We start from the raw sequence: 8,854 nt of genomic DNA on the forward strand, positions 1-8,854 counted from the left end.
AAAAAAAAAAAAAAAACAACCCACTGTGGACTATCACAGAGATAACGTTCATCTTTGTGTTTCCAGTCCTTGTCTTTTGCCTAACCTTTTTCTTATTGACAGGTGTTTTTTCTAAACAGTGGGTCAGGTTTACGCACTTTCAAGACGCCCTACATCCTTCTAGGGCACAGTCTAGCATGGTTGCTAAGGACATAGGAGCTAGAGCTGGAAAAACCTGGATTCATCTAGTTTCTTCTAATTATTCATATGCTCCTTACATCTTAGAATTTTTCACTTGTAAGATAGGGCAAATAAACCAGAGGGGGGGGAACACATCTAAAATTTCAGCACTCAGGAATTAGAGTCAGAAGGATTAAGAGTTCAGCTATGAGGCTGGAGAAATGGCTCAGCGGTTAAAAGCACTGACTGCTCTTCCAGAGATCCTGAGTTCAATTCCCAGCAACCACATGGTGGCTCACAACTATCTGTAATGGGATCTGATGCCTTCTTCTGGTGTGTCTGAAGACAGCTGCAGTGTACTCATATAAATAAAAAAATAAGCCGGACAGTGGTGGCGCACGCCTTTAATCCCAGCACTTGGGAGGCAGAGGCAGGTGGATTTCTGAGTTCGAGGCCAGCCTGGTCTACAGAGTGAGTTCCTTGATAGCCAGGGCTACACAGAGAAACCCTCTCTGGAAAAATAAAACAAAACAAACAAACAAATAAATCTTAAAAAAAAAAAAGGGTTCAACTACATAGCAAATTTGAGGTTAGCCTAGACTACATGAGACCCTGTATCCAAAAAAGAGGGGAAGGGAATAATTATAGCGACTCCAATTGAGGGTTATGCAATAGTACACGTAAAACTTGTTCTAATATCCAAGTAAATGAAACACTCACTAATAACTGCTATAAGATGAAGTCTAAAACCTACCCCAGCCGGCTTGGTCTGGTCGCCACCTCCTTGTGCCCCCTTGTTTTTCCCGTCCTCACCATCTCCATTTCCATGCTAGTTCACAGCCATCTTCCTAAAAAGCCCGTCTTCCAGTGCTCTGTCAACAAGTGAGCTTTCTGAGCCTTCACCCTAGACAGACTCTGTCCTCTGAACCTCACAGCACCCATCGATCTGTTCTTCCTCCTCCATCTCTTCCCAAACCACACTGTGAGTTCTCCAAAGCAGAGTAATGGAGAAAGCGCAGACTGCAGAGACGGCTCAGTGATTAAGACACTTACTAAGCCTTCACGGGCCCTGGGCTTGGGTCTAAGGAACCAGGCAACAACTTGCAACTGCCTAAGACCCCGCCCCTATGTTCCAGGGGGCCTGGACCCTCATATGGCTTCCTACATGTATGCGGTACATACGCTCACTCAGAATCACAAACATTCATAGGAATTAACAACAACAACTTGAGGCTGGAGAGATGGTTCAGTAGTTAGAAGCACTGCCTGCTCTTCCAGAGGATCCCGGTTCAATTCCCAGCACCCACAGAGTGACTCACAACTGTCTGTAACTCCAGCTCCAATGCACATAATAACTTTTAAAAAGTTTTTAAGAAAATAGAGAAAATAACAGCACAAAAAGAAAAAAAAATCCAAGAAGCTGATGAGGGAACAAATCCACAGGACAGGAAGGACCCGCCGAGCCATTTCCAACCCTTGTTTCAAAGTTCACTAGTGCCCTTCCTTCTGCTATGCTCCAGCCTGGAGACCTTCAGTGAGCAGCAGGCCTGGAGGGGAGCACAGAGGGGAGCACCCTCCCCTTCTCTGTGTGTCAGACAGTAGACGGGGAGGACAGACACTCAAACTGGGTCACAGAAAAATGATCCAAGGCAGAGAGGAGGTTTCAGCACAGATAACTGGAGAATGGCTGCAGAGAGGGCTCAGTCACGAAGTCGGTTGCTGCTATTTCAGGACCTGAGTTTGGCTCTTTCTGGTATGAAAATTGGGGTGTGTGAACATTCAGCCCAAACTGCAAGGCAGCAAAGGTGAACCTTTCCACACAAACACATGTGTATGTAGATGCTCACACGTATATGTATACTTAGGGACCTTGGGGTCTCAGAAGTGGTTTGGTTTTAAGATATTGTTTCATGCTGGGCATTGGTGGCGCATGCCTTTAATCCCAGCACTTGGGAGGCAGAGGCAGGCGGATTTCTGAGTTCGAGGCCAGTCTAGTCTATAGAGTGAGTTCCAGGACACTCAGGGCTACACAGAGAAACCCAGTCTTAAAAAAACAAAACAAAACAAAACAAAAAAGATAGTTTCATGTAGTCTATTTCCCAGGCGCTGGGATTAAAGGCAGTCAGTCATCAGCATGCCTGACTTAAGTTTTAATCTGCGGTGTTTCCCTTCAGTACTGGGACCTGAACAGTGCCTGGTGCACAGCAATCACTGAGCCACACCCCCATTCCCTGTGTGTTTTTAAGAGAGAAACTGAAACAAGTCAATTTTGAGCTAACCCAATGAGAGAGAGGTCTGTAAAGAGATCCACCCTGTGCACAGTGGATCTAGTGCACATACCCTAGAATGCAGCATCACGGGGAAGTGCCCCGTGAGCAATGGGAAGGCTCAGAAAGCTCTGAAGGATGTAGGAGCAACCTTTACTACCAAGTGCTCCATGACTAAAGAGCGTTCCATACCAAGGCTACGCAGGCTTTCAGATTGTAAAGTGTGTGGGGTTGTAAGCTGTGTGTGCCTTGCTATGTGTTACAACATACTGTGTGCAACAGCAGCTTTCAGGCTGCACACTGCCCTGCGTGGCTCCATTTTATAAAAGCAGCATTTGGCTCTGTTTTAAGTGGGAATGCAGAAGCAGGAAGAGCACGACGCACCTCACTGTGCACAGGGCAGCACTACCCGTTAGCGTCTCTCACACAGAACGAGACTGACAACCACTTACTTCGAAAAGTTAATGGGGTTTTCCACCTATAGGCAGGCCTATCAAAGCTGCCAGATATGGTGACACCCGCCTTCAATCCCAGCACTTGGGAAGCAGAAGCAGGTTGGAGGCCAGCCTGGTCTACACATTGAATTCCAGGCTAGCCAGGGAGGAGAAACCAAACAAAACCAACCAACCATAACTTATCAAAATAAATTAGGACTCTATGAACACATAAGGGTACTAAATTCATACCGGGAAAACCATTACCAAACACACTAGATAAAAACAACTTATCATCTACCCTAGAATGCGGCATCGATCGAACACCCTCACTTCGACCCCATTGAAGACTTCTAAAGCTATAATGACAACGGCCCGCCACCGACCACGTGACCGTGAGCGTGTTCATTAAGGGCTGACAGAAGAGAACTCCTACCAATCCCTGGAGCTCAAGCCCCCAAGATCCTCCCCTCCCTGCCACTGTTGATGAGGCCACCCGTTCCCGAAGCTCACGTCAATGGTGAGGTCTAGCTCGGGGCCTCCCTCAGCTCCAAAGCCTTCACATCTTAATCTTGAATACTTGTCTTTCTCCTTACTTCTGTAACACTGTCTAAGGCCTCTCTGACCTCCTGTAGCCTCTTTATCCCCTGGGCAGCTAGCTATTCAATAGCCTACCTAGACATATAATCACCGTCGGATGTGTAGTCTCGGGCGAGAGTTAATATCACCAATAACGACTGGAATAATACATTCTATTTCCGGCGATGGCCAGCTGTCAAGGAAAATCTTTTATTCTTGGCAAAAAAAAAAAAATTGCAGGCCAACAGAACCCACGGCTTTGTGAAATTTGTTCTTCCATTAAGCCTGGCACTTAATGTGAAAATGACAATGTGTGTTTCTGATAGAGCCTTCTCACGACATGTGGCCTTCCAAGGTTAAAGACTTAAAATGCGATGAAACACACACCGGGCAGGTGATTTTTTTTTTTCTTGGACTGACCGGCCATTGCAAACAATTCTTTTACTCGGGTCAGTACGCCACATCCCTTTCTGAAATCTGAGACGCCAGGTTTCATCACATTAAGTTCACGTTTAAATAAATAATAAATAAATAAATAAATAAATAAATAAATAAGGCCGGGCTACACAGAGAAACCCTGTCTCGGAAAACCAAACTAACTATTGCCTCCTTCACAGCTGGGCTAAGATGTCTACGAAGGGGTGAGGGATGGCCCGGCTCTCCTATCCCGGGGCTAAGGTCTCCGTGACAGGTCGGCGAGCGGGGTCAGGGCTTTCTCTCGGACACGGCCGCCACGTCTGCGAACCAAGTTCGAGCAGAGCCGGTCCCCGTTTTTTTAACCCCTCTCCGCCGAGCCTCCCCGCGCGGAGCGGCCCGGGGTGCTGTCAGCCAGCAGAGCGCCGGACGGAGGGGCAAGCTGGCGGCGGCGGCGGGGAGGGCGGCGCGAGGCAGCGGCGGCCGCGCAGGGCGGCCGGCCTCCCCCCTCCCGGCCTCGGGCCCCAGGCACTCACTCACTCACGTGCGGGCCCGCGCCCTCTCGGGCTCCTCCCGCCTCGGGGACACCAGCCTCCGGGCGAGGGGGCGGAGCCAACCGCTTCCTGCTTCCGGCGGCGCGACCCGGAAGTGATCCTCGCGCCGCCGCCCGGGCCGGGCCCCCGGAACACAAAGGAAAAGCTCGGCGCGCCCCGGGTTCCGAAAGAGGGTTCCGAAAGCGGGTGGGGGGGCGAGGCCCGCGGGGCGACTCTCGCGGTATCTGGAAAGCTTGTGCTCTCGCGCCCCCTGGCGTCCGTGTGGCGGTACTGCGCCTTCTCGGTCGTAGACTTCTTAATAAATTAATAATAATAATAATAACAACAATAACAACAATAATAGTAACAATAGTAATAATAGAATAGTAATAATAATTTTTTAGGGGTCTGGACTTACTGACTCAGTTCACTCACATTGACACTTGGCTTACTCGTTTCTATCTATTGACTGTTGATTCTGCGGTAAGCATTACTAAGAACTGTCGTCCTCTTAGGAAACTGCTTCGACAATTCTACTTGGAATGTCAACATTCTCCCAACACCTGACCTTGGACCAGCCAAACAGGTTTATGGAGCTGGGTAACTGCAGATCTCTCTCACAGATTAGGGAGTGGCGGTCAGCATTGGAGGCCACATTTCTCAGTCCCAACTGTCTGTAATGTTAGAACCGTGTGTGTATATGTGTATATATACATGCATATATATGTACACAAATATATACATATATATTTATATAGACATTTATGTGTGTGTGTGTGTATGTGTATGTTAAATTAAGTGTCATCAGAGACCAGAGGCACCAGATCCCATGGAACTGGACTTATAGACAGCTGTGAGCAGAATGATGTAGGTTCTGGGAACTGAACTCAAAATTCTTCAGAAGAACAGTTGTTTTTTTTTTTTTTTTAAGATTTACTTAATATTATACATAAGTACACTGTAGCTGACTTCAGACGCACTCAGATCTCATTACAAATGCATATATATGTACACAAATATATACATATATATTTATATAGACATTTGCGTGTGTGTGTGTGTGTGTGTGTGTGTGTATGTTAAATTAAGTGTCATCAGAGACCAGAGGCACCAGATCCCATGGAACTGGACTTATAGACAGCTGTGAGCAGAATGATGTAGGTTCTGGGAACTGAACTCAAAATTCTTCAGAAGAACAGTTGTTTTTTTTTTTTTTTAAGATGTACTTATTATTATACATAAGTACACTGTAGCTGACTTCAGACACACTCAGCTGGGATTTGAACTCATGACCTTTGATAGAGCAGTCAGTGCTCTTAGCTGCTGAGCCATCTCTCCAGCCCCTATATCAGAACTTTTAACAGATTTCTACACGGGACACAGTATTGGGCTCAGCCCTGATGAGATGCTACAACTCAAAAGCCATGGTGATGGGTGAGATGGGTCAGAGGAACCAGAGCAAAGACTCCAGGCCATTAGGCCACTCACTGTATGCTCTCCCCAGTACAGGTGCAAGTAAATCTCCTCTCCTGACACCCACCATTACCCGTACCCTCAGCTGACACACTAAGACTGCCAGAGCTGAGGGTTTTGTTTTGTTTTTCATCCTTTAAAATGACAGCTACACAGGCTAGAGAGATGGTTCAGGAGTTACACACACCGGCTGCTCCAGAAGAGGGCCCCACACAATGGCTTTTTTATTTATTTTTTAAATATTTATGTATTTTATGTATATGAGTACACTGTAGCTGTACAGATGGTCATGAGCCTTCATGTGGTTGTTGGGAATTGAATTTTTAGGACCTCTGCTTGCCCCAGTCAATCTGACTCCCTCTGGTCAGCCCTGGTCAGCCCTGCTTGCTCAGGCCCAAAGATTTATTTATTATTATACATAAGTACACTGTAGGTATCTTCAGACGAGCCAGAAGAGGGTGCCAGATCTCATTACAGATGGTTGTGAGCCACCATTTGAACTCAGGACCTTCAGAAGAGCAGTCAGTGCTCTTACCTGCTGAACCATCTCACCAGCCCCCACACACAATGGCTTAAAATTGTCTGCAACTCGAGTTCTAGGGGATCTGACGCCCAACTCTGACCTCCATGAGCACTGGGCACACATATGGCCCTCATACATTTGTGCAGGCAAAACACTCATATACTTGAAAATATATAAATCTGGAACAAAATTGAATTCCAATTCTGCTGTGAACTAAGAATAACTTGGATTCATTTAACAACTTAAAGTTATGTTAGTTAGCACTTCCTTCTAAGCCTGTTTGGTAGCAAGGGAACTCTAACACACGATGAGCATGCGCAGACAGCACGCGGATGTGCAGAGACATACACAGAGTGCTACAGCCACAGCAATCCCTGCTCTTAAATCTGAACTTTTGAAAAGGTAAGGTTTTCCCTAGAATCCTGGCAGAGAACTCACCGTAGAACCATGAACTTGGAGCAAAGCTATCTTTCTTTTGAAGATTTTCTTATTTATTTTATGTCTATGAGTACACTGTTGCTGTCTTCAGAAGCGCCAGAAGAGGGCATCAGATCCCATGACAGATGGTTGTGAGCCACCATGTGGTTGCTGGGAATTGAACGTCTGGGAGAGCAGTCATTGACCACTAAGCCATCTCTCCAAAGGAAAGAGATAAAAATAGAGATGTCTGGATCAGGCTGGATCATGTACCTGTCTAATGCTAGTGCAGGTCATGGAGCCTTTCCAAGACCAGGCTCTGCAGGTCCTCCGGTGCCAACTGTTAGTCCAGTCGCTGCTGGCCACAGATGTTCAGGCTGCAAGCCTCCCGGGAGACACATCTTCCTGGGTCAGAAGGCACTCCCCAGCCAGTGCTATGTTTAAAGAGACAGATAATGCAGTAGCTAGGGTTTTAGCCTCTTATAAAATGAGAATGCGGAGCCTAAATCCATCTGTGGTGGGCTTGGAAGTTCTCAAAGCCCCGGTTTCAGAACCTCCGTAGTGAGAGAACTGGGGTCAGCAGAGTTCCCATTCCTTGAAGCTGCAAGGCAGATGGGTGAGACTGATTGAAGAAGTTCTGTTCCCCTAGCTTACAGAGAACAGTTAAGGTCAGAGTGGTAGAGTGGCAGCATCCTTAGATGTCAGCCTGGAAGAGAACAGAGATATTATGCCTTTAAGAATTTAGGGCTAGCCAGGGCATGGTTGCACATGTATTTAATCCCAGCATCTCAGGAGGCAGAGGCAAGAGGCCCTCTGAGTTCAAGGCCAGCGTGGTCTACAGAGTGAGTTCCAGGACATCCAGGGCTACACAGAGAAACCCCATCTCAACAAACAAACAACAAACAAAAACTTAAGGCCAAGAGACAGTACAGAATGGTCACTCTTAAAAGTGTTTCACAAACGGGGCTGCTTTGGGGAGCAAGGCGGCTGCTTTCCACTGGCATTTCTGCCTGTTCTCCACAAGGTAAGACAGGGCCTTAGGGAATCTGGGGGATTAATTCTTAATGATGATGTTCCCCAAGAAGGGCTGTTTACTGTTCTGTCTGAGCTAGGAACAGAGTGTAGATGGATTTAGGGAATTTCTACTTTCGGTGGCAGCGTCAACTCAGTAAACTGGATTTGTCCAGAAAAAGAAAAACAAAGAAACCAAGACCAGGCATACAGCAGGGCATAGCAGCCAAGCAGTGGTCAGGAACACTCGCCCACGGTGCTTTGGGTGGACTCAGGAATGAGTCCCCAAGATGTCGGAGGGGACAGGGTGGCAGACACCTAGAGCCACCATGTCACCTTCAACTGTCCATTAATCTTTTAGGGACCTTGACTCAGGCAAACGACAGGATTCATGAATTGGATACAGCAGGGGTTTTCAGGCCTAAATAATTTAAAGCTGAATTGGGATATTTTTATAAAGATTTTTTTTAATGACATAAACCATGAGGATTAAGGGAGAAAGAGGGGAACAGAAAGACAGACATAGTCAAGCATGGGGTGTCGCTGTGGCTGAAAGGAAGCCCGAACAGCAAGCCATGCCCAAGGAGGGAGGAAAAGGTAGGAAGGGAGGAGGAGGAAGGGAGGGGGTGCCTAATTATGGGGTAGCCTGCTCACATGGCCCCCGAGACCTCTGGGGAGAAGCCCCTGAAGGCCTACTGATAAGTGGGGAGTAACTCAGGCTCACCACCAGCTCACTCACCCTCACAAATACAGGGAAGGCTGACAGGTTGCCTGCCTCACGGTGCACAATGTCAAATGCGGGTCAGAAATGGTGCTGAGCCGAGAGTTGGGCTTGACACTGGATTTTTAAGTTGACACTGGCCTGCCTTAATATAACATAGTTGTAGAAGACATCGAAAAACATCAAAACGTTACAAAACTTTAAAAAAAAAAAAAAAGATAAAAAGCACCTAGGATTTCAGGATGTGGCGGTGGCTAGCTGCTTTTGACGGTTAAGTGTGTGCTTCTAACATGCTGGGCAAGTGAGCTATCACTGAACTATAA

General features: G+C 47.0%; 1 protein-coding gene across 11 annotated transcripts in view; it reads right to left on the bottom strand.

The window, feature by feature from the left end:
• Window positions 1-4,543, bottom strand: part of CUNH6orf89 (chromosome unknown C6orf89 homolog) — a 33,624-nt gene extending 29,081 nt beyond the window's left edge. For 2 of the 11 annotated variants that reach the window (XM_031346869.1, XM_031346864.1), the window contains exon 1: window positions 3,536-4,298. Coding sequence is in view for 1 of the 11 variants with exons in the window: in XM_031346860.1 (XP_031202720.1) it covers window positions 3,536-3,543 (8 nt within the window). In the remaining 10 variants the exon portion in view is untranslated. Of the gene's footprint in view, window positions 1-3,535; window positions 4,301-4,389 lie in introns of those variants that run through there. The other 9 variants (XM_031346873.1, XM_031346872.1, XM_031346870.1 and 6 more) reach the window with 9 other exon arrangements.
• Between the last annotated feature and the right edge of the window lie 4,311 nt (window positions 4,544-8,854).

Source organism: Mastomys coucha, unplaced genomic scaffold (assembly GCF_008632895.1).
Source record: "Mastomys coucha isolate ucsf_1 unplaced genomic scaffold, UCSF_Mcou_1 pScaffold3, whole genome shotgun sequence".
Classification (NCBI taxonomy): Eukaryota; Metazoa; Chordata; class Mammalia; order Rodentia; family Muridae; genus Mastomys; species Mastomys coucha.